Raw genomic sequence first — 26,472 nt, forward strand, 5'->3', positions numbered from 1 at the left:
TGTAGCCTTATATGAAGAGACAGAGAGAGAGAGAGAGAGAGAGAGAGAGAGAGAGAGAGATCTTTCTCTCTGTGCCATGTGAGGACACAGGGAGAAGGTGGGTGTCTGCAAGCCAGGAAAAGAGCACATTAGCCAGCATCAACCAGCATCTTAATCTTGGATCTCCTAGCCTCCAGAACCATGAAAAAATTAATTTCTATTATTTAAACCACCTAGTCTATGGTACTTTGTTGTGGCGGCCAGGGCTGACTAATATAGGGGGTGAAGGGACATGTAATGCAAGTAAACTAAAGCACTTAATCCTCACAGATGCCTCACTTGTTTTCCTCTTTAGCTCTGCATCACTCCTTTTTCTCAACCTCTTTTCTTCAGGTCCTTTTTCCCCCTCATTCAGTGTTAGTGCCTTTGACTCAAGAGTGGTACACATATTTTCAGGCCCTGGCTAGATCAGTTGGTGGTGTTCTGTTCAGGGTTTCAGAGGCTGCTGGGTCATGGCCTAAAGTCTATTCAGAGAAATTCTGAGGGCACTTCATATAGTGAGGAGAATTTGGAAATAAGGTGGCTGAGAGCTAAATAAGCAAACATATAAACACATGAATGAACAAAGAAACTAACACAGTCAATGACATTAGTAACATATAGAAGTAAAACGTCCTGTGAGATAATCCTGTGGGTGGGAAAACACTGAAACCTAATCAAGGTCACGTCTTTGTACATTCAGGCCTGAAATGCAATCACAACAGTCACTGTGATCTAAGCAACTGCCAGGAGAGCTCATGAGTTCACAGATGGAAGAAACCATTGGGATTAGCCATAGATTTCCCTTCTATGGATCCAAGCAACCTTCTCATTAGAACTTGGTTGCCTGTTTCTCTTCCCCACTCGGGAGTGACAAAGTATGTGTGACTCTGTTAATACATGTGTTCCATTGCACTTGGTAGTCATTTTTTCAACACTAACTTGGAAAAATGGTAGCCTGGGAGGTACATCAATCTTTCATAAGTTTTGTTAACATGAATTAGCTCCACTGAGCTAGGTCATGCCTGACGGAATGCTAAAATCTAATTTTGGACCATGAAGTTCCTAGTAGGACAGAGCACTAGGTAAAGTTCTTCCTATGTAGATAGTTGGCCTCCCTTAGTTATTTTAGGTAAGCTGGAGCTGTATTAAAGGGGAGCCTTGAATGCTAGATTTAAGATGGGCCTCTATTCTCTCTGCAACAAAGGTCCAGCCCTCTGATGGTAGAAACATAAGTAAAATTTCATGTTGAGAAGATGACATTGGCAGTGTATGAAAGACAGGCTGGAAGCTAGACAGAGTAAACAGGAAGGACAATTCCTCAGGACAGTTGCTCAGGGTGAGGATTTGAAATGTTCTAGTGGGAATCAGAAAGCATGTATATGAGAGGTAAGGCAAAGAAAGAATCAAGAGGTCTTGCCAACTTTGTTTGTAGGAGGGCATGGAAAAGTAAGTTCTGGGGTCTGGTTGAATGTGAAAAATAGAGATGACAGAAGCTGGTACAGAGGTCAGAATGTGCTAGTTGGAGGGTGGTCAGCGTGAAGAGACAGCAGATGGAACTGATCATGAGGGCCTGTACTCTGAAGAGAAGCTGGGTTACAGGAATAAGCTTCAGAGTTAATAGTGCAGGGTAAACTTATGGAAATGAGTATGAACACTGAGAGGGGCACATGGAGAATGGAAAGGAGAGGGACCAAGCCTTGTTGAAAGCTAAAATGTGTATGGTAGGAAGAGCAATGGTCTAAAAAGAAAAGGAGCCAGTGGCAACAGAGAAGAATGAGGGAAATTGAGAGCTCTCAAGAGATAGCTATTGTGTCAGAAGAGTAGGAAGTGAGATTATCTGCTGAGGGAGAAAGGAAGGGGAGGAGCTTGAGGTAGTGAAAGGATTGGAGGAGTTTTCCAGTGGATTATGGGAGAGAGTTGAGAAGAGATGAAGAAATGGCTAACTGAACAGTGCTAAGGGCCTAACCAGATTTGTTGCATATGGTAGGTGTATTAGTTTGCTAGGGCTGCTATGACAAAGTACCACAAACTGAGTGGCTTAGACAACAGAAAAGTAGTGATTTACACTTCTGGATGCCAGAAGTCTATGATAGAGGAGTTGGCAGGGCCTTTCTCTCTCTGAGGGCACTAGGAAAGGATCTGTTCCAGGCCTCTCTCCTGGGCACCAGTCATATTTGATTAGCATCTCACCCTACTCCAGTATGATCTTAACTAATTACATCTGCAATGACTCTATTTCCAAACAAGGTCACATCTTGAGGTACAAGGGGCTAGGACATCTACATATAAATGGGGTGGGTGAAGGGCTTCCTGGGGCATTAGAAAGCTAGAAGCAGAGATGCTGTTCAGGGACACCTGAGTACCGACTCTGGTTTCTTCCTGCTCCTGCAACAGGCCATGAGGCTATGGCCTTAGAGGGGTATACCTTGAGGCTGTAGTTTAAAAGCTAACAGTGTGACCAGGCGCGGTGGCTCACGCCTGTAATCCCAGCAGTTTGGGAGGCCAAGGGGGGGGGGGCGTGGATCACGAGGTCAAGAGTTCAAGACCAGCCTGGCCAACATGATGAAACCCCGTCGCTACTAAAAATACAAAAATTAGGGCGGGGTACAGTGGCTCACGCCTGTAATCCCAGCACTTTGGGAGGCCGAGGTAGGCAGATCACGAGGTCAAGAGATCAAGACCATCCTAGTCAACATGGTGAAACACTGTCTCTACTAAAAATACAAAAATTAGCTGTGCATGATGGCGCACGCCTGTAGTCCCAGCTACTTGGGAGGCTGAGGCAGGAGAATTGGTTGAACCCAGGAGGCGGAGGTTTCGGTGAGCCAAGATCGTACCACTGCACTCCAGCCTGGAGACAGACCGAGACTCCGTCTTAAAAAACAAACGCGAGACTCCGTCTCAAAAAACAAATAAACAAACAAACAAAAACAAAAATTAGTTGGGCATGGTGGCACGTGCCTGTAATCCCAGCTACTCAGGAGGCTAAGGCAGGAGAATTGCTTAACCCAGAACCAGGAGGCAGAGGTTGCAGTGAGCCAAGATCACACCACTGCACTCCAGCCTGGGCTAGAGCGAGACTCCGTCTCAAAAAAAAAAAAAAAAAAGAAAAGAAAAAAAAATAGCTAACAGTGTTGGCTCGGAGCTGGAGTGTGCCTGGGCTTTAACCTTGGCTCTGCCACGTATTTATCATGTGCTCAGAGACAAGTGACCTAAATTGACTTTACTCAATTTCGTGTCTATAAAATGGGAATAACAATAGGACCCCTCCCATAGGGTTATGAGAACTAAACACATTAATGAATAGCATGCCTAATGAAGTTGTATTATTCTCATTTTATAGATAAAGAAACTGAGACATATAGATTAACAACTTGCCAAGATCATTTAGTAGCAGAGTCAAAATCAGTCTATAGAAATCAAAAGTTCATGCTTTTCACTATTGTTACATTGTTTCCAGTATTAGCTGATTCGTTTGTCCATTAATTGGATATTAGCATTTAAATAAAAAGTTGATAAGGAAAAAATAAAAATAAAACATTTTCCTTTGTAAAATTTTCTTCTGGGGGTGCTGGGGAGTAAATTAGCTACAAAATCAATTACAAGGAGAATGATTAAATATAAAGAGTTAAAAACAGGAATATAATTTCCAAGTGCTCTTTTCCAAATATTATCGCTACAAGGTTTGAACAGGAGAAAGCCAGTAGAGATAAGAAAAATCAAAACTGAATAAACTTGATGTTAAATCAGCTTCTATTTCTTCTTGTCTTTCCTCCCATTTTCTCCAGTTGCCATGCTACTTCTGAGGATCTAGGATAATACTGAAAGAAGCACATATGGGGCACAAGATTTCTAGCACTTTAAAGCTTAATGCTTTAAAAGTATGTTTTGAGGCTTCTTTAAAAGTTTATGGATCTTGCCCAGAGCTGGAGTCGGAGCCCCCGAGGCTGCCGCCGAAAGTGCCCGCGAGCCCGCGGCCCAGCCGAAGCTCTTTCCCGCCGCCTCTCCGCGCCTCGTCCCTGTCCAGCCCCACCCGACCCCCAACCCAGCCTGGTCCCCTGACTCTCAGTCCGGCCCGGTCTGGCCTCCCAGCGGGGTCACGCAACCGCCCCGGGGACGATGAAAGGGGGATAAATGGTGCCCAAGGTGGACAGCGGTGCCTTCCTGCTGCTCTTCCTGCTCGTGCTGTCACTGAGCCGTTGCGGCCAGTGGGGACCCTCTGCTGAGACAGGCTCTGTGTCCAGCACCTGCTCCGGGTCACGCTCTGGGGGAGTAGGAGTCGCACGACTGTCTCAGCCTTGGATTTGACTTTGGCCTCATCCACCTAGGGGCCACGGGAGAACCATGTGGGTTACCAAGTTCAAGGGGAGAGAGAAGAAACTGATGAAAATAGAAGCTCATCTGGGACTGCCTTCCTTCTCTGGCTCCACCCTTGACTTCTTCAGAGCTTGGGCTTTAAGCCGTGAGCTCCATCTCATTCCCTGGGCCGCAAGAAGCTCACTGGGCCCGCGTCTCTGGAGGCTGTTGAGGGGGCCCTTCCTCTGTCTCCATAGTCGACGGCTCGCTGGAGAAACCCAGGATCTCCGGCTGCCTGGACATTTGCATTGCTGTCCCCTCGGGTTTTGTCTCAGGCTGTGCCTGGGGCTGTGCCTCTCCCTCAGGCTCCAGCTTGGTGGCAGACTTCTTGTCAGAGCTAAGTTCGGGGGTCCACAAGGGTTCAGTTCCCCGGGAACTCTCCCCCTCCTTGTTGGTGGCCACAGAGGGAGATCCCCGTGCCTTGGGCTGCATCCAGCAGTGGCTGAGGATCTCGTCGATGTGGAGCCGCCGGTTGACGTCGGGCTGCAGCATGCGGTAGATGAGGTCTTTGCACTCGCCTGTCAGGTGCTTGGAGCGTGGGAAGTTGACGCGGTGCTCCTTCTGGATACGCAGCATCTTCCTGATGTTGGAGTCATCGTAGGGCATGGAGCCGCAGACCATGATGTAGAGGATCACGCCTAGGCTCCAGATGTCGTACACCTTGGGCTGGTAGGGAATGCCCTGCAGCACCTCTGGGGCCGCATACGCTGGTGACCCACAGAAGGTCTTGCTTAATGCCATTCGACCACTGTCATCCCGCAGGCAGCGCTTGGAGAAGCTGAAGTCGGACAGCTTGATGTTGAAGTCCTTGTCAAGGAGAAGGTTGTCACACTTGAGGTCCCGGTGGACGACGTCCAGGTCGTGGCAGTACTTGATGGCCAAGGAAAGCTGGTGGAACTTCTTGCGAGCTTCGTCCTCATGCAGGGCTCCCCGGGTTTTGATTAACTCGAGGAGGTCGCCCTGGACCGCGAGCTCCATGACGATGTAGACCTTGCCATGTGATGTCTCAAAGATCTCGTAGGTCTTAATGATGGAGCAGTGGTTTAACATGGCCAGAATCTCAATTTCCCGGGGAAGGAATTTCTCCAAGAAGTCTGCGGGGGCCTTCTTGCGGTCAATGATCTTGATTGCCACATTGAACTTCAGGCGCTCAGAGTAAGCAGATTTTACTTTTGCATAGGAGCCCTCTCCTAAATTTATCCCCAGGAGGTAGCCTCGTCGCTTGAGGACAGCAGCGTCATCCATGGTGCCAGGAGTGCCCAGTGCCTCTGAGGCTGCCCTCTACAGCCCCGAGGCGCATGGGCCAGCAGTGTGCTCATTTACATCCTGGATAGAGAGTCCTTTGGGCTGGCCAGGCCTGCTGTTCCTGCCTCCTAGAGGCCAAGACTCTGGAGTGGAACATTTGGCACTGTCTCCCAGATGACTTCAGCGAGTGAAGTCACAAAGGAGGAGTGCCCTAGGGGAATGAGACCCTGGCCTGAGGCACTTGGACTTGGAATCCTGGAAGGCTGACCAGTAGGCTGGAGCAGACAAGATGAGCAGAAAGTGGCCTCGTGTCTTGCTGGGACCTGAGGTAGAAGGGGGCTGTGTGGGACACATGGGTCTGCCTATGCTTCCAAACCCAGAGCCAGGCATACTTGTGCAGAACTGAGGTCAATTCTTGCAAACCAGGGCATCTGAGGAGGATTTAATAAGGGGACAATTAATAAAGGTGGGAGCAGAGTGTAGGGAACCCTGAGGGTCACACAATTACCCCAAGATAGTAGCAGACCCCTGGCCTGCATAGAAAAGGGTGGGAATGGTCCCTGGAACCCAGAAAGAGTAGTGTAGACAGGACCACCTTGGGAGAGGCAGTGGCCTTCAGTGGAGAAAAAGCCAGCCTCAGTGACCCTACAGGCTGGCAGAGGATGGGAGGAAGTCCCATCCCTGACTTCTTTTTCTCCCCTTCAGCCCTTGATGCTGTCCACACAGGTGACCCTCAGGGGTGCAGAGCAGGGCCAAGAAGGGTGGTGTGTCAAGAAGGTAGACAGCCTCCTGGCCCTGGAGTCACGCAGTTTGAGAAGCCTGGATTCTGCCGCCTCCCTATACATCTCTTCCCTTGTCTGAGCCTTTGCTGGCTTCTTACAGCAGCTCTGTAGGAGGACAGCTGGCAGGAGTTCTGCTCTTGGCTGTGAGCTCCCTCCTGGGGACCTGCCCAGCCCACGGCCCTGGCTGGGCTCCCAGGGCATATCTGGGGCTGGGGGCTGAAGGTGGGGCCTGGATGCCACCCTGAGCACTGGCAGCTGCTCTGAGGACATTACAAGCAGCAGGGGCAGCACTGGACAGCAACCATCATTTCTGCTGGCAGTGGAGCCTCTGCTGTGACTGGTTCTGTGTCCAGCACCTGCTCTGGGCCACACCGTCAGGAAGAAGGAGTTGCATGACTGTCCTAGCCTTGGATTTGACTTTGGCCTCATCCACCTAGAGGGAGTGAGAACTCCTTCCTCACATGAGCCAGGTGGAACCCTGGGCCCCTCAGGAGTGAGTTAGTAGGGCTGGATGTCGCTCAGGCTGGGTTGGATCACCACCAGCTGTGGCCCTTCTCTCTTTTCTCTGCTCCTTCACCTTCTTCCCCAACCCTGACTGCCCACTGCCAGTCCTTTGTGCGTGGTTGGTGCTCCTTCCTCCAGACGGCCTCCTTCTCCTTCCTGCTGGGGTACTCCAAGTGCTGTCTCTTGGAAACCAAAAATAAAATTCTAATCTCCCCAGCCATCTGAATGGACCCCTCTTCTCAGCCAAGGCCATTCCAAAATTAACCTGAAAAACTAGTTCAGGCCATGATAGGAAGTAGGGGTCAGGCAGGCCTCATCATCCCTCCTCCCTTCAGGTTTCAGGCACAGCTGAGCAGCAGTAACATCGACACAGAGACCTGAAGACTGACAATAGACTCTGGCAGTAAGATACAGCAGGCTCTGAAAGAAACTGAAGTATTTTACTATCAAACAGATTTGACATATTTTGAAATAGCTCTGCAAAGCTGTCTCTTGTGAGGAAAATCTACATTCTGTGAAGAATCCCCTTCCCTTTCTAGCTCTTTTCTCCTGAGATAATTAACTAGAGTCTGATAAGAAACATTTAACAGTGTGTTCTTTCTGAAGCCTAATACCTGGAGGCTTCATCTGCCTAAGAACCTTGGTCTCCACAACCTCTTACCCCAGAGACAGTCCCCTCTATTGATTCCAGGTCTTTAGATAAACTCTTTGAGCCAACTGCCAATCAGAAAATCTTTGAATCCACATGACCCAGAAGCCCGCCTCCCACTTTCAAGTTGTCCCTCCTTTTCTGACTGAACCAATGTATACCTTACATGTACTGATTGATGTCTCGTGCCTCCCTAAAATGTATAAAACCAAGTTGCAGCCCTACCCCTTTGGGCACTTGTTGTCAGGATCTTCTGGGGCTGTCCTGGGCCATTAGTCACATATTGGCTCAGAAGAAATCTCTTCAAAAAAAAAAAGTTTATCTATATTGCTGTCTACAATGAAAAATATCCAATGTTATGTTTACTCTTTGTAATTAAATGCTAAAAAATTTATTTTGGTCCCAATGCTGTTTTCTTTATTGAGTTATCCTACAAAGGCAATAGGGAAAGCTAAGCAGAGGCAAATGCAAGAGAGAGCAGGGAAGACAGCTTCTTGCAAATTGGGCTTTCTCATTTGTGTGTCCCCTGGCTGCCCTCAGCACAGAGCTTTACACACAGTCATAAACACTGGCTGAGTGACTGATCATCGCAAAGAAAGGGAGAGAAAAAAAATTCATTTTCCTCCATCGCTCCTTTACCCCTGTTATGTTCTATGCCTTCCAAGGATAAAGACAATGAGGTATGAGGTATTCACTCAAAATGATAATTACCTTGGGATTATGTAGAAATATTGTATCTAAAATCCTAAACTGACAGGATCATTTATTTGCATTTTACAAAAATCTGGGCAACAGATGATACACATACACTCACACATAGACATACAAAACACCTGGAGATGAAGGAGAAATAGTGCTGCACTTGAATGATTTCTATTTTGGCTCAAAATTCCCTGAGATATATTTCTAAAATCTACTCGGCAGTTTCTCCCACCCCCTTTTTGTCTTTTGATTCTTTAGATGCTTTAAATTCAAAAGGCTCCTTATCTATATCCCAGATAGTTGAGTTATTCTAAAGCCCTGACCAAGGCATTTTATTATGGATTTGGTTGCTCTTGGGTAGAGTGAATAGGTAAATATATGCTGTACAGGGAATTTTGGCAGGAGTGGTAAGGGGCTCCGGCTCCCTGCTTCACATCTCAGGTCTGCTCCTTCAGTGCCATGTGGGATTCTCTTTGGATACCATCCCATAGGTTGGGAAGGCATCCTAAAATCGATGCTGAAGTTGTCAGTATCACCAGTCTATGGGACCTAGTGAAAGAGCAAGCAGAACTCTGAGAATCTGGGAAGAAAAGCAGTTTTCTAATGCGGAATGCATGAGAGGAGAGCCAATCGTTGGTCCTAGGGCTCTGACAACTCATTTTGTGACCTTAGGCAAGTGACCTGTGTTTCTTTCCCCTAACTTTCCTTATTTTGGGGTTGTGGGGGGAGTCTTTAACTAGAAATTGTTAAGGTCCTATAGAATGACACCTAACTTTTTTTATTCTATATCTAAAGACATGTTATCAAGGGTTCCATCTGCCATATGGTGAGGTGTAGGAGCTGAGGCAGTTAAGAGCATCAGACACGGAGCAGATAAATCTGGTTTTAAATCCCAGGGGCCACATCTTATTAGTACAATGTGACTCTCGGAAAGTAACTTGATCTGTAAAATAGATGAAGTTATCTAATTTACCTAGTTATCTTACAGAGGCAATAGGAAAAGTATATAAGGAAAAAAGGTATGCAAAATAGGTATGCACTTTACAGTGATTGTGAGGATTAGACATGGTGATTCCTGGTATATCACCTCTTATGACATCATAATGGTCTAAAGCAGAGGCGTTCTACTCCATTGGGCCCAAGTTATGTACAAAATAATATTCAGTATAATATAGATCTATTATACCTTAGAATATCCCAGAAGGGATCCTGTAAACTATTTTCTAGTATCTGTTAAATACTTTTCTTAACACTATTAAGCACTACAGGGAAGCTAAAAACACTATGACATGGCATCATCTTCTAAAAATTTGTTATTTAGTTGAAGAAACCACTAGAATATAGATATGAATGTCATAATATATAAAATATGAAACTTAAGTAGATTTTTTAAAGTACTGATTTTGCAGTAAATTGCCTAAGCTTATGGGAGAGAAAAAAAATCAGAGGGCTGGGGTTGCCCAGGAAGGTGTTAGAGCTTCCTTGGGCAGGATGCCCTGGCTGGGAGGTCACCCAGGATAGGGTGTGGAGGCAGTGTCTTCTAAGAGCACAGTTCCTGAAACCAAAGGACACCAGGGACATAACAATGCAGGGTCAAAGTCTGAGCTAAGGAAACAAATTTTGAAAACCATGTTGAAAATTCCAAGAGATCAGACAGAAATGTTTCCATGGTTTAATTTGGAAAAGGTATAAGGAGCCTGGGTTGCTGACCAGTTAGGCAGGCCAAAGCTGGAGTGTCGGGGAGCAAGTCTGGTGGTAAACAGCAGGCTCAGAGTGAAGTGTCAGTCAAGTCCTAGACCTGGTTGTGGAGGCATGCTGAGTACATTTCAAGTGGCTCACAAAGGACAATTGGAGGGTTTCACAGAGGTGATGAGACACACGAGGCCTTGAAGCAAAGGTAGATGTACATAGGTGATACAGGAAAGGGAAATGGCATTTGAACAAAACACAGAGAAATGAATGAATACGGCCAAGAACAAACCTTTATTAGATGACAAATGCCTTGGAAAAGATAGAGATGAATATAACATGGTCAGTACCCTCAGAAGGTCTCTCAGTGTCCTAGCCTACCTCACAACTTGAAGCACTAGGAAGCAAAATCCAATGGCCAGTCGTAAGTTTTCTGCTAGAGACTCATGTCACTTAAGATAGCTGAGGAGGCAAAATCCTAGCCTGTGGTGGTTAATCTTATGTTGTGATAGTTAATAACTGATTCAATCTCTTTGAGCCTCAGTATGTACATTTCTAAAATAGGGACTATAATAGTTTCTAGCTCATGGGATTGTTGCAAGGATCCAAAAAGATAAGGATATATAATACTTAGCAAAAGGCTAGCACACAGTGGCTACTTAGCAAGTGTTGGCTTTTATGACCATTATTAATGGTCATTTTATTTTATTTTTACAGACAGAGTTTTGCTCTGTTGCCCACACTGGAGTGCAGTGGCATGACATTACCTCACTGTAGCCTCAACCTCCTGGCCTCAAGACCTCAGTGTAGCCTCAACCTCCTGGCCTTAAGAGATCCTCCCACCTCAGCCTCCCAAAGTATTGGGATTACAGGCTTGAGCCACTGTGCCTGATCTATTAGTGGTCATTTTATTACATCTGAGCTATCATTGCTGCTTTAGTGCATACCCTCATCTCTTCTCACCCAGTTGCTATGAAAGTGCCCTTACTGGTCTCTCTACTTCCAGTCTGGCATTTCTCCTCATTGCAGCCCAGTGCTCCTTATTAAAGATCAATCAGGATATTTTATTCCCTGCTTGAAATTCTTGAGTAGGCTCTCATGGCCCTTAGAAAAAAGTAGAAGTTCCTTCAGAATCTGAGGCTCTTTATCATCTGGATTCTGCTACTGCCTCCTGGCTCCCTCAGACACTCTACTTCAGTTACACCCTCCACCCACCCCCAGGCAGACCCACAACACCTTGATCTCATTTTTTCATGGACACACCACTCTATAGTGTATTTCATTTAATTCCAACCAAGTGTTTCCATGGCAAACGTTGCATCTTATTGGTCTTTGGATTCTCAATGCACAATGCTCTATAGGTACTCAATAGATATTTATTTAAAGAAAAGAAAAAAATAAGAAAGTAAAGAAGAAACGGAAGGAGAAAGAGAGGGAGGGAAAGGAGGAGAGAGAAGAAAGGGAAGGAATAAGGAGGGAAGGAAAAAACAAAGGGTGAGAAAGAAAAACAAAGCTAGAAAGAATGATGTCTATATCCTTTAAGGGAACAGGTAAGAAGCTCATTTTCAGTAGATCTGTTGGCAAAGAAAGAAAGAAGAGGAGGAAGAAGGAACAGGAAAAAGAAAAGAAAAAGAAAGAAATCAGGGATTATATCAGAAGTTTAACAATGCATATAATTACTATGGCTGATAATGAAAGATCCACCAGACTTTTTATATTACCGCTGGAATCATAGTGTGACAGGGACAACCATTAATGTGTATGTGTTCATAGCATTTTCTCCTCCTTTTTACCCCCTATACTCACTGTGTATTTGCAGATGAGGTTAATAGGGCAGATAAATAAACAGAAAAGACCGACACAGAATTAGAAAAAAACAAGTTCTGGCAAGGTGTGGTGGCTCATGCCTGTAATCCCAACACTTTCGGAGGCTGAGGTGGGCGGATCACTTAAGGTCATGAGTTTGAGACCAGCCTGGCCAACATGGTGAAACCCTGTCTCTACTAAAAATACAAAAATTAGCCAGGTGTGGTGGCGGGTGCCTGTAATCCCAGCTACTCAGGAGGCTTAGGCAGGAGAATCTCTTGAACCCAGGAGGAGGAGGTTACAGTGAGCCGAGATGGTGCCACTGCACCATCTGTTGCCTGAACGACAGAATGAGACACTGTCTCAAAACAAAACAAAACAAAACAAAAAACAAGTTCTCTTTATAGTAGAGAAAAGAGAATGGTGTAAAACTGGGGTTGGAAAACATTTTCTATAAAGAGCTAGGTAATAAATATTTTAGGTTCTGAGGGCCTCATGTGGTCTCTATCACTTATTATTTTTTGTTTTGTACAGCACTTTTTTTATTATACTCAAGTTCTGGGGTACTTGTGCAGAACGTGCAGTTTTGTTACATAAGTATACCTGTGCCATGGTGGTTTGCTACACCCATCAACCCGTCACCTATATTAGGTATTTCTCCTAATACTATCCCCTCCCCTAACCCCCTACCCCGGACAGGCTCCGGTGTGTGATGTTCCCCTCCCTGTGTCCACATGTTCTCATTGTTCAACTCCCACTTATGAGTGAGAACATGCGGAGCTTGGTTTTCTGTTCCCGTGTTCATTTGCTGAGAATGATGGTTTCCAGCTCATCCATGTCCCTGCAAAGGACATGAACTCATTCTTTTTTAAGGCTGTGTAGCATTCCATGGTGCCACATTTTCTTTATCCAGTCTATCATTGGTGGACATTTGGATTGGTTCCAAGTCTCTGCTATGGTGAATAGTGCTGCAATAAACATACATGTGCATGTGTCTTTATAGAATGATTTATAATCCTTTGGGTATATACCCATTAATGGAACTGCTGGGTCAAATGGTATTTCTAGTTCTAGATCCTTGAGGAATCCAGAACTAGAAATACACTGTCTTCCCCAATGGTTGAACTAATTTACACTCCCATCAGCAGTGTAAAAGCTTTTCTATTTCTCCACATCCTCTCTAGCATCTGTTGTTTCCTGACTTTTTAATGATCCCCATTCTAACTGGCATGAGATAGTAACTCATTGTGGTTTTGATTTGCATTTCTCTAGTGACAGTGGTGATGAGCATTTTTTCATATGTTTGTTGGCTGCATAAATGTCTTCTTTTGAGAAGTGTCTGTTCATATACTTTGCCTACCTTTTGATGGGGTTGTTTTTTTCTTGTAAATTTGTTTGAGTTCTTTGCAGATTCTGCATATTAGCCCTTTGTCAGATAGATAGATTGCAAAAACTTTCTCCTATTCTGTAGGTTGCCCGTTCACTCTGATGGCAGTTTCTTTTGCCCTGCAGAAGCTCTTTAGTTTAATTAGATCCCATTTGTCAATTTTGGCTTTTGTTGCCACTGCTTTTCGTGTTTTAGACATGAAGTCTTTACCCATGCCTATGTCCTGAGTGGTATTGCCTAGGTTTTCTTCTAGGATTTTTATGTTTTTAGGTCTTACGTTTAGGTCTTTAATCCATCTTGAGTTAATTTTTGCATAAGGTGTAAGGAAGGGATCCAGTTTCAGTTTTCTGCATATGGCTAGCCAGTTTTCCCAGCACCATTTATCAAATAGGGAATCCTTTCTCCATTGCTTGCTTGTGTCAGGTTTGTCAAAGATCAGATACTTGTAGATGTGTGATGTTATTTCTGAGGCCTCTGTTCTGTTCCATTGGTCTATATAGCTGTTTTGGTACCAGTACCATGCTGTTTTGGTTACTGTAGCCTTGCAGTATAGTTTGAAGTCAGGTAGCGTGATGCCTCCAGCTTTGTTCTTTTGGCTTAGGATTGTTTTGGCTATGCAAGGTCTTTTTTGGTTCCAAATGAAGTTTAAAGTAGTTTTTTCCAATTCTGTGAAGAAAGTCAATGGTAGCTTGATGGAGATGGCATTGAATCTATAAATTACTTTGGGCAGTGTGGCCATTTTCACGATATTGATTCTTCCTATCCATGAGCATGGAATGTTTTTCCATTTGTTTGTGTCCTCTCTTACTTCCTTGAGTGGTGGTTTGTAGTTCTCCTTGAAGAGGTCCTTCACATTGCTTGTAAGTTGGATTCCTAGGTATTTTATTGTCTTAGTAGCAATTGTGAATGGGAGTTCACTCATGATTTGGCTCTCTATTTGTCTGTTACTGGTGTATAGAAATGCTCGCGATATTTGTACATTGATTTTGTATCCCGAGACATTGCTGAAGTTCTTATCAGCTTAAGGAGATTTTGGGCTGAGATGATGGGGTTTTCTAAACATACAATCATGTCATCTGCAAACAAAGACAACTTGACTTCTTCTTTTCCTATTTGAATACCTTTTTTTCTTTCTCTTGCTTGATTGCCCTGTCCAGAATTTCCAACACTATGTGGAACAGGAGTGGGGAGAGAGGGCATCCTTGTCTTACGCCGGTTTTCAAAGGGAATGCTTCCAGTTTGTGCCCATTCAGTATAATATTGGCTGTGGGTTTGTCATAAATAGCTCTTATTATTTTGAGATACATTCCATTGATACCTAGTTTATTGAGAGCTTTTAGCATGAAGGGGTGTTGAATTTTATCAAAGGCCTTTTCTGTATCTCTTGAGATAATCATGTGGTTTTTGTCATTGGTTGTGTTTATTTGATGGATAACATTTATTGATTTGCATATGTTGAACCAGCCTTGCATCCCAGGTATTGAGATGCAGTCTTGCTTTTTCGCCCAGGCTGGAGTGCAGTGGCATGATCTCAGCTCACTGCAACCTCCACCTCCTGGTTCAAGCAATTCTCGAGCTTCAGCCTCCCAAGTAGCCGGGATTACAGGTGCCCGCCACCATGCTCGGCTAATTTGTGTGTGTGTGTGTGTGTGTGTGTGTGTGTGTGTGTGTGTGTTTAGTAGAGATGGGGTTTCGCCAAGTTGGCCAGGCTGGTCTCGAACTCCTGACCTCACGTGATCTATCCGCTTTGGCCTCCCAAAGTGCTGGGATTACAGGTGTGAGTCACCGTGCCCGGCCTGTACAGCATTTTTAAAATATGAAAAACATTCTTACCTTGAGGATGGTACAAATACAAGTTACAGGTCAATTTTAACCGGCCGGTCATAGTTTGCCCATTCCTGGAAAGAAGGGGAAGAAGGCACCAAAGAGTCTGATGGCCTGCAAAAAGTTTTAGTTGAGAGATGAAAGTAAGGGATGAGAAGAGACAGATACTGTAGTTATCTATAGGGTGAAAGACAGAGATTGGGATTACTACATCTATAGTTGCAGGTTCTAAATGGATCCTCCTTAGATGTCCTTCAAGTTACTGGATTGAGTTTCTTTGAAGGAAAAAAAGTGTTAAATCTGCAGTCTACATGTCCTAGTCTTATTTCCTTCTAAACTATACATATCCACATGTCTAATCTTGTTTCCACATCTAAACTATATAGCCTTGAGAACAATTAAGGGAAGGGTAGATCGCCACCTGCGTGGTATTTGGCCTTCAAATCAATGCTTAGTCTCATTACTAGGTCTCAAAGGCCATCTATTTCCTTTTCTTATTGTTGCTACTGGTTCCTGGCTCTGTTATTTATGCTAATAGAAAAGGCTTCTATTGTTCATCAATTATTACAGCTCTTTTAGTTTAGTGGTTCATTTAATATTACAATTCTCTATATTGAAGGCCTTGCATCAGTTTCTGGGCCAATGACCTGATGACGATAACAACAACAACAATAGTAATTTAAAAGTGGGCTTTACCACTGTTCCATATCATTTATTCCCACAATAACCCTATAAAGGAAGTATTCCTCTAGATGAGAAAAGTGAGGCTCAATGCATTTAAGGAACTTATCCAAGGGCAGAGCTAGTAAAGGGCAGAACTGTATATTTAACAGACACAATGCAGTCTCTTAAAAACAAAATCCCTTAATGCTCACAAACCAGTAACCCAGATACAGCCCAGACACTTCAATTCTCTCCATCTTGGAGTATGGTCATGGTCTCATTTTCCATCCTCAGTTTCCAAGAAGGCTGAAGTACCCTTATTTGTCTGAGTTCTGAATTGGGTTTAGGGCACCAGATCTAGGGATGTTTGGGAACATCAAATACTTAAAATTTCAGAAGTCCTAGGGAGAGCAATCAGGCAAGAGAAATAAGTAAAAGGAATCCAGATAGGAAAAGAAGAAGTCAAACTATCTCTCTTTGCTGACAATATGATTCTATACAAAAAGAATCCTAAAGACTCCACCAGAAGGCTCCCAGAACTGATAAACAATTTCAGTAAAGTTTCAGGCTACAAAATCAATGTATTAATAAAAAAAATCAGTAGCGTTTTTATACAGTAATAACGTTCAAGCTAAGAGTCAAATCAAGAACACAATCCCATTTATAATAGCCACACGAAAAATAAAATAGGAATACATTTAACCAAGAAGATGAAAGATCTCTACAAGGAGCACTACAAAACACTGCTGAAAGAAATCATAGGTGACACAAAGGGAAAAATATTCCATGCTCATGGATTGGAAAGATCGGTATTGTTAAAATGGCCATAAAGCCCAAAGCGATCTACAGATTCAATGCTATTCCTATCAAACATCAAACTATCAATGTCGTTTTTCACAGAATTAGAAAAAAACTATTCTAATACTCATATAGAATGAAAAAATACCCCACATAGCCAAAGCATTCCTAAGCAAAAAGAAGAAAGCTAGAGGCATCACATTACCTGACTTCAAACTATGTTATAAGGCTACAGTAACCAAAACAGCATGGTACTGGTACAAAAACAGACACAAAGACCAATAGAACAAAATACAGTACCCCAAAATAAAGCTGCACATCAACAGTTGTCTAATTTTTGACAAAGTTGACAAAAATAATCAAGAAGAAAGGACTCTATTCAATAAATGGTGCTGGGATAGCTAGCTAGCCATATGCAGAAGAATTCAACTGAACCCCTACCTTTCACCATATATAAAAATTAACTCGAGATGGATTACAGTTTTAAATGTAAAACCTCAAACTATAAGAATAGAATCTTAGAAGAAAACTTAGGCAACACCATTCTGAACAATGACCTTGGGAAATAATTTACAACTAAGTTCTCAATAGCAATTACAACAAAAAAATTGACTAGCATGACATAATTAAACTAAAGAGCTTTTGCTCAGCAAAAGAAACTCTCAACAGAGTAAAGAGACAACCTACAGAATGGAAAATAAATATCTGTAAACTATGCCTCTGATGACAGTCTAATATCCAGGATCTATAAGGAACTGAAATCAACAAGCAAAAAATATATAACCCTGTTAAAAAGTGGGCAAAAGACAGAAACAGACTTTTCTCAAAAGAAGACATATAAGTGGCTGATAAACATAAAAAAACTGCTCAACATCGCTAATCATCAGAGAAATGCAAATCAAAACCACAATGCGATACCATCTCACACCAGTCAGAATGGTTATTATTAAAAAGTCAAAAAATGACAGATGCTGGTGAGGCTGTAGAGAAAAGGGGATGCTAATGCACTGTTAGTTCAGTCACTGTGGAAAGCAGTTTGGAGACTTCTCAAAGAACTAAAAATAGACCCAGCAATCCCATTACATGCCACATGTTCTCACCTATAAGTGGAGCTAAACATAGGGTACTTACGGACATAAAGATGGAAACAATAGACACTGGGGACTACTGGCAGGGAGGGAGAGGGCAAGGGTTGAAAAGCTAACTGTTGAGTACTATGTTCACTACCTGGGTAACAATATCAGTCATACCCCAAACCTCAGTATCACACAATATACCCAGGTAACAAACCTGCACATGTACCCCCTGAATCTAAAATAAAAGTTAAAATTATTGAAAAAAATAAGATCATTTCTAGTAACTGGTCCAACCCTCCCCTCATCTTCCTTTCCTCATCTCTAATTGACCCTTTCTCCCTGAGGTTTTGCAGGTTATCTGTGCACGTGTGGGTTTGGGAGGTAGAGTTGGAAGAAAAATAGGCATAAATTTATCTCTCTGGGCACCTTTATCTAAACTGATCTTAGGAATATCTTCAAATCATGACAAATAAATAAAATGATGATTTTTAAAGTATGTGTATTGCCAGATTAGAAACTCTTTTTCAAATGTATAGTCCTGCATGAGACAAAGAAAACACCTTTCTTTGGGTAGGAAGGGGTGGGTGGTCTCACATTTAGTTGAAGCATATGGCTGCATTTGGAGTATAAATTTTTTCAATTTTAAAATGTTCACTTTTTCCTTTATAAAAAGAACACATGCTTGTTATGTACAATTTGAAAAATATGCTGCAAATAATTTATTGAATTTTTTAAAGATATAAATTTATGGATATTGGAAGAATCTCTCCCTATACAGTGATCCCACTATGCTTTTTCTACAGCTGAAATTAGAACTGGAAGAGGTCTTAGAAATCATCTAGTCCGACCACCTCCTTTGACAGATGAGGAAGAACACATGTTCCGTATGATTATATTTTGATGTTCTCTTATAGTTGGCTCATTCCCTAAGGATTTTTTAAAAAGATATATCTTTTTTTAAAAACTTGAGATACTATTAAATTGGCTAAAATTCAAATAAACACATCCTCCCTACATTCTCTCTCTCCATCTCTGCTCTGACTCTCAAAGATGCAGATGCTGCCTCTTAGACTGTTCAACATATGGGGCCTCTGCATTGATGCCAAAAGTCCAGCAGTGTCTGGAACTGCCACAGGGCGGCCCACCGAGAGAGAGCATTTTGAGACAAAGGTCCAGCTGCCTCATACTTTGGCAGTCACTGGAAGCAAGACAGCAAAATAGCTGTGGCTTTGCTGATCTTCTCAGGAGACCTATGGGCTTGAATCTGGCCACTATCTGGGGAGAGGTGTAGAGGGACTGGAAAAAGGGAATAGGAGAAAGGGAAAGGAAAATGAGAACTACCTTGGAAACAACAGTATTGAAAGTGGATTAACCATCGCTATAAATAAAAAACACATAATGCACATTAAATCTCACAATAGCATTTTTCTGTCATGTGCCTACTTTTAGATTCCAAAAGTTTTTAAGTATGACAAGATTCAGAGCTCTTTTTCAAAAGATGGAGGATCCACAGGATGGGCAGGCACCATGAGTGGGGTCAATCAGTCTTTGCCTCTCCTTTCTGGTGCATAACCTTTGAAGGAAGAACATATGTGGAAGAGCTATGAGTCTGGTTTAGCATACATAAATTCTGAAAATATTGTGCTTCCAGACACAACTGGCTTCACATCAGAAAAATCTTTCCAGGGTAAAGACTTTGTTTAAATATTAAACTTAAGTAAAGCCAGACGCAAGAATACAGTCTAAATAGCAAAGAAAGGCCATAATGACCTTAAGTGGAAAAGAATTAATAAAAGATTCCCCAAGCTGACAAGCCTTTCTGTCACAGAATGACAGCTGCAGATACCAATGATCCCTGAAGTTTTTCATTTTTCAGATTTGATGCACTGCCTTCGGTTGTGACAAATACACACTCCAGTTTTTTTAAACCTTAGCCTTTGCCTTGATCGTAGGAATAAGTACTCTGTTTTTGTACCTTAAGATTTTCTTCTCTAATATTTTTTCCCGGAATTACAAAATCACCATCTTAAAACACCATTCCTATGAAGTCCTTAGATTTCAATGCTAATGGGGAAGAAGAAGGTGCCTAAAAACAAGGAGGGAAAATCATTCAAGACATCTCCAAGACAGCTCCACAAATAGAGGTATAACATTTGATTCTGACCTTTTCAATCTTGTATTTTATTTATTCCTCTCAGTAAAGAAGGTTTGAAATGTGGATTAAATTTTAATCCATTTTGTGTACTATATATTGCATGAATCAGGTAAAAGTTAACATTGTTTGTTGGATGCTCCAATTTACTATTAACCTTCAGTCAGTCATCAGTGTCTGCCAAGTCTCTACTGGTCATCAGGAAAATCCTACAGAGGGCCAGCTGGCCTCATTACTGGGAATAAAATAGCACAAATGGCTCACGCACTAATCAATTATGCAAATATCCTTGGGTCAGAGAAGATCCTTACTAGAAGCCAATTTGATATTCTTCAGCACCAGGGATTTAAGTGAAAGAAAAACAACTAATTCAGAAAGCTGGAGAACAGAACCTATGAGGAAAGCTAAAATAAACAAATTAGCCTCGGAAAGATAAGGTTGAAGAATGTTCTGAAAAAGGTCTTCTTGTATATATGAAAAGCAGAAAAGGTAGTTGGGGAAAGGAAGAAAGAAAAAGAATAAAATGAGACCAATATGGTGATGCAAGGAATTTAACACTATAACTGGGAGCTGAGAAAGGGTGCATTCATTCACTCATCTGACATTACCCCAAGCGTGTACTCTCAGCCAGACACTAGCTGTGTGCTGCCTCAGCGGAGGCCAGGTACCCACCTTCCTGTGATGATTTCTGTGAGGACTTATCTAAACACAAAGGGATTGAAAGTCAGCTTATTTAAAATTATTTACTTCTTTTTTGAGGGAAGTAGGGCAAGGTAGAGTGGAACAGGAAAAGAGCAGTCGTGGAGGAGGCTCAGAGGTAAAACTGCCCATGTGTTATAGCTGTTACATCCCAGGACAGTCCATGTGGGTTTGGGAAGTGGAGGAGGACAAAAAATAGGCATGAATTTATCTCTTCGGGCACATTTGTCTAAACTGATCTTAGAAGTTTCTTCAAATCACAACAAATAAATGATGATTTTTAAAGATGTGTATTGCCAGATCAGAAACTCTTTTTCAAATTTATAGTCCTATGTAGGTGAAGTACACGGCTGCATTTGGAGTATGATTTTTTCCATTTTAAAATGTTTACTTTTTCCTTTATAAAGAGAACACATGCAATTATATACAATTTGCACAACTGCACAATGTATAATTTGCAGTGTATTTTACACTGCAAATAATTTATTGAATTTTAAAGATAAAGATAAGAGTTTATGGACATTGGAAGGGTCTCTCCTTATGTCCACACTCCCCTAAGTCTCTCAGAATGAAATTCTTTCATTTGACTCTCTCCTGCAGTTAGGGTGGAAGTTCACAGTTAAAATAAGAAACTGAGTTGGAGAGAAATAACATTAAATGTTACCTTATTAGCACCTTACCTTGAATTAGTTTATTAATTTAAGCCTAGAGAATGGACTTGAGGAACCTGAGAAGCCTCAGAAAGACTCAGGCTGCAGAAGAATCTCTGGGAGGACAAAAGTGAACTCCATCAGCTGCTGTGGAGTTAGCTATGGGCCTCGCCTTGGTGGGGACCCAGCAGCTTGAGGTAGTTCTTTGGCAAATATAGCTGCCTTTGACTGATGTGATGCCCCCCCAAGCCTGGCAGCATCATGAACAGAAATGTGTGCGAACCCCAGGAGATAAAACATTTTGGCCAGGACCATTTGCTTATCATGACCCTTACGGGACCCAGCATGCTTTTGAAGCTATGTAACAGATGTTCTCACAGCATATGCTACATGAAGAAATGCTTGTGAGGTATTTCAGAATTTCCACTTACCTCTTTAGAGCTGATTTTGGATTTCTTTTCATAAGCATTTTAAAACATGTTCCACTCAAACTGCCTCTTCCATGGTACACATGTACCTACGTGCTGAGAAAGTGTCACTCTCCAGAAGGAACAGTTCTGTTAATGTACCATCAGCATCTTCAGTAAGGTCTCCAGAAGGCAACTTCTTGAAACGCTATTACAAAGCATTCTTACCTTTCTATTCTGGAAGAGGACTCTTAGCCTTCATTTTATTATAAAAATGTATTAGCAGAAGGGCCTTGTAGGTTGTAATTCATCCTTTCTGAAGACAGCCCCTACCCTCCTTTTTTTTCTCCCCCATTCTCTCTCTGACCCACATCCTTTCTGCTTCTTTTATTCTAATGCATCTTTCCTTTTCCACAATTGCATTTTTTTTTTCTTTTCTACACTGCCCTAGGCTGTAACTCAGTTTGGTCTCTGTAAGCAGAATTCAGGAAGTAAAATAAGAACCCATAGCTGGTGGCATACTGCCAACCACACCTATGAGATGCTTTATCTCAGTACACCCTTTCACTACTTCTTCACACTCCTGAGATGAAGCCCACTACACTAGAAAGCTTTCCCTTGCTCTGTACTACAACAAAAGGCCCTCAGATAAAGCAATGGATCTTTTAGGAAGAGATGAAGAAAGAATAACGATTTAGCAACTAGCATTTTAAATTAATCTACAGTTTATCCAGACCATTTGTTTTTATTATTGTACTGGTCACCATGACAACCCTGAGAGGCAAGCATGTTTTGTATCATCTCCATTTCATGGATTAAGAAAACTGAGGCTGGGCGCGGTGACTCGTGCCTGTAATCCCAGCACTTTGGGAGGCCGAGGCGGGCGGATCACCTGAGGTCGGGAGTTCAAGACCAGCCTGACCAACATGGAGAGACCTCGTCTCTACTAAAAATACAAAATTAGCCAGGCATGGTGGCGCATGCCTGTAATCCCAGATACTCAGGAGGCTGAGGCAGGAGAATCACTTGAACCTGGGAGGTGGAGGTTGTACCTTTACACTCCAGCCTGGGCAACAAGAGTGAAGCTCTGTCTCAAAAAAAGAAGGAAGGAAGGAAGGAAAAACTGAGGCTTGGAATAATCACATCACTTGCCCAAGCCACACACCAAGTTTTTCAACTATCTACTGCTGTGTAACAAACCAATCTAAAATTTGGTGGCTTAAAAAATCAGTGTGTTTAACTACTCATGATTCTGTGGGTTGGCTGGGTTAGCTGAGCAGTCCTTTTGCTCTACATCATGTCCAACTGGGAGCCTGCCTAAGGCTGGAATGATCAAGATGGCTTCACCCCCATGTTTGGCTGTAGGCGCTGGCTGTTGGCCAGGGCACTTCGGTTCTCCTCCACATGTCCCGTCAATCCTCCAAGAGCTCTTTCCTCATGATTTGTCCAGCAGGATAGCCTAGACTTAATATGACTGGGGCTTCCAAGAGGGTGCAAATGGAAACTGCCAGGACACTGAAGCCTCAGGCCTGGAAGTCACACACCATCACTTCCACTGCCTTCTATTGGTCAAGGCAGGGTCAACCAGATTCCAGGGGGAGGAAATAGATCTACTTTCTAGACAAGGAAGCCACATGCATATATAGGAATGGGAGGAATTGTGGGCAGCTATATGCTGTGGTCTGAGTGTTTGTGTCCCCCCCAAATTCATAGGTTAAAACTTAATCACCAATGCGATGGTATTAGAAGGTGAGGCCTTTGGGAGGTGATGAGGTCATGAGGGTAGAGCTCTCACAAATGGGATTAGTGCCCTTATAAAGGAGGCCCCAGAGAGCTGCCTTGCCCTTCTACCATATGAAGAGAGTGAAAGACAGCAAGCCATCTATGAACCAGGAAGCAGGCCCTTACCAGAGACTGAATCTGTCCACATCTTGATCATGGGCTTCTTGGCAACCAGAACTGTGACACATTTCTGTCTTTTATAAGCTACCTGGTTTACGGTATTTTGTTACAGCAGCCTAAACAGACTAAGACACTATACTTGCAGAGAATCTATTAATGCCACACCAGAAGAGCATAGTTGGAACTCAGAAAGATCAGTGATAAGCCACTATTCCAGTAATTCTTTAATGTTCAAGTCTAAGATTATGATTTCATTGCAGGTGCATGCACAGGTGCAGGATGTTAGTTCCCCATTTGGTCTCAGGTGATGTTGGCACCACTGCAAGTTTGCCTTTATGTGTCCTTTATTTGAAAGGAAGAGATTAACTTAGGCTTGTATATAATTATTGTTAATTTGGCTTAATAATCAGCCTTAATAATTAGCCTAAAGCAAATGTTCTCAATAAGAACTTTAAGAGCAGAGTATGAGGTGACAAAGTACAACAACTGGCTGAATAATGGGTAATTGCTGATTAATGTTAATGGCAAAGAACCACTTGTCAGCAGAAATCATGGGAAGGAGGTTGTTTATGTGACTGTCTCAGCATTCTTACTGAGTTTTCCAGCGTGAACGCATGTTCGGTGGTCACCCAATTAAACCCTGTCTTTAGACAGATGCATTGTTACATCTGAGATTCTTTTAGGTCTGAAACTCCTCCAATGCCTAACTCATCGAACACGTCCACTTGTCTGGGCCCCAGCTTGTACACACACACAACACGTACACACACACACGGGCACACATACAGAGAGTCCTACCACCAAGAAATGTTGTAGAACAGCTTTTTTAAACAAGTGAAAATTAAGTTCAAAACTTTGTTTTCCAGATTCTCATAAATCTCTTGAAGTGACCAGAGCCCTCCTGGAGTGTCACAGCCTAGGCTGCTGTCACTGGGGCTTCACAGACAGTCACCATGACACCCATGGCTTCAACTCCTCCTCCACCTCCCTCAGCAAAGGCAGGCGCTGTGATTCCCTTTCTGATTTTGAACCACCATGAAAGGTATTTCACTGCTCTGTGAAGGCATGCCTGCTTTCTAAGAGACTTTACAGCTGACTCCCAGCTGTTTATGTGTCTCCCCATTAAGCTGAATGGGAAGAAGAAAGTCACAGAGGAAAAGATCTCTGGGGTAAGGGTGCAGGGACTAGGTTCAGGGAGAGGACACTCTAAATCCTGTTTGGTATTTAGTCACTGAGGCTTAGTTTAGTTTGGTTGTTTAAAAAATGTATTCATAGTAACTTAAAAATTAAAGTAATAGCCAGGTGTGGTGGCTCACGCCTGTAATCCCAGCACTTTGGGAGGCCGAGGCAGGTGGATCACCTGAGGTTGGGAGTTCGAGGCCACCCTGACCAACATGGAGAAACCCTGTCTCTAGTAAAAATACAAAATTAGCCGGGTGTGATGGCACATGCTTGTAATCCCAGCTGTTCGGGAGGCTGAGGCAGGAGAATTGCTTGAACCCAGGAGGCGGAGGTTGCGGTGGACGGAATATCGTGCCATTGCACTCCAGCCTGGGCAACAAGAGCGAAACTCTGTCTCAAAAAAAAAAATTAAAGTAATAAGTGTATATTAAAAAATATTTGAAAAAAATCCTAAGATCATAGCTCGATGCAGCCTTGATCTCCTGGGCTTAAGTGATCCTCCCATCTCAGCCTCCTTAGTAGCTGGGACCACAGGCATTTGCCACCACATCTGGCTAATTTTTACATTTTTTGTAGAGACAGGGTCTTACTTTGTTGCCCAGGCTCGTCTAGAACTCTTGGGCTCAAGTGATCCTCCCGCCTTGGCCTCCCAAAATGCTGGAATTACAGGCTTGAGCCATGGTGCCTGGCCTGTGTTTTTGTTTTCATATAATTTAGTAAGTTTGTAGCAGAATTGAGAGCCCAAGGCAGATGGATGATTTCCTTGAAAAGGTGTCACTTTTCTAGTTAAATGTCAGTCATAATAAAACCCTAAGGGAGGCTAATTGGGCCACTAATTTTTAATATCTTAACAATGTTAACAGACTTCAAAGGGAGAATCTACAACAAAGATTCTAAGAAGAGTGTATAAATTCAAAAGATGTTCCCACATCATCAGCATTAACTGAAAGTACTTAATATTTGCTCTATAAGGACAGACTTAAAGAAGTCCATTAACTATAAAATTTATTAGTAGAAAAATCAAATTATATATGGAGGGGAAAATCAATGAATACACATATACATCTTGGGAGTTTTAAAAATATTTTGCCTATTTTGTTAAACCTAATATAGTACTAGAAAATGTTCATCTGGGAGAGGAAATACTACATGCATGCACACACAGTCATAAACTGAATAATATTAAATAAATAGTAACAGCCTGAAATGAATAATTGCAGCTGAGGAGTCATGCACATGCACACTCAGAGATGTCACTTTCATTCTTCACTATCTGACCCCAGGCTCCAGGGTAAAATCCAAGCTCTCCCCCCGGACACACCAAGCATTTTATGTGCACTCCCTGTCCACCTGGTTGCTTATCCTCCCACCGCACCAAAGATCCAGTCCAACCTGACTTCTTGCAGTTTTCAAAAGTACTGAGATCCCATTTGGCTCAGCTGATGCCCCATTCCTGGTCATCCTCAACTTGGCAGACCCTTCTTCATGCCCATCACTTGGCTCAGCTGATGCCCCATTCCTGGCCATCCTCAACTTGGCAAACCCTTCTTCATGTCCATCACTCGGCTCAGCTGATGCCCCATTCCTGGCCGGCTCCAGGTCCCTTCTTGGCTGAAAGGCCACCTGCCTGCTAGCCCATACTTTCTCATCTTCATGTCTGTCCCTTACTAGAGTAGGGCTCCCTGAAGACAAGAGTGGCATCTTTTATGCTGCGCTCCCCCCACCATCACCACCACCACCCCACCTGCAGTTGGCACACGGCAGGAATTCAATAAATATTTATTCAGTAAATAAGGTCACATCTCAGGGGTCTGTAACAACTAACAGCTTATCCGACAGGCATTTGCAAGAGATGGACGCCATGTCAACTCCTCACAGCAGCCCTCTGAGATGGGACATACAAGTCTAAAGCCCTTTTCCAAATCTCTTGGGGATATATATGTTTAGGATTTCAGAAATTTGTGTATTTTAGAAAGGC

General features: G+C 43.0%; 2 protein-coding genes across 3 annotated transcripts in view; both read right to left on the reverse strand.

Annotated features, from left to right (window-relative positions):
• MCC (MCC regulator of WNT signaling pathway) overlaps nt 1-26,472 on the reverse strand; it is a 469,040-nt gene that overhangs the window by 408,362 nt on the left and 34,206 nt on the right. The gene's annotated exons all lie outside the window — the stretch shown is intronic.
• TSSK1B (testis specific serine kinase 1B) lies at nt 1,805-12,276 on the reverse strand. Its single transcript, XM_003826733.5, has one exon. It carries the CDS (start codon nt 5,620-5,622, stop codon nt 4,519-4,521), a length of 1,104 nt encoding a protein of 367 aa, XP_003826781.1. The 5' UTR covers nt 5,623-12,276; the 3' UTR covers nt 1,805-4,518.

This window comes from Pan paniscus, chromosome 4 (assembly GCF_029289425.2).
Source record: "Pan paniscus chromosome 4, NHGRI_mPanPan1-v2.0_pri, whole genome shotgun sequence".
Classification (NCBI taxonomy): Eukaryota; Metazoa; Chordata; class Mammalia; order Primates; family Hominidae; genus Pan; species Pan paniscus.

What these genes read in the sequence shown, in the direction of transcription:
- TSSK1B (XM_003826733.5), bottom strand. Translation starts at nt 5,622, where the DNA reads ATGGATGACGCTGCTGTCCTCAAGCGACGAGGCTACCTCCTGGGGATA.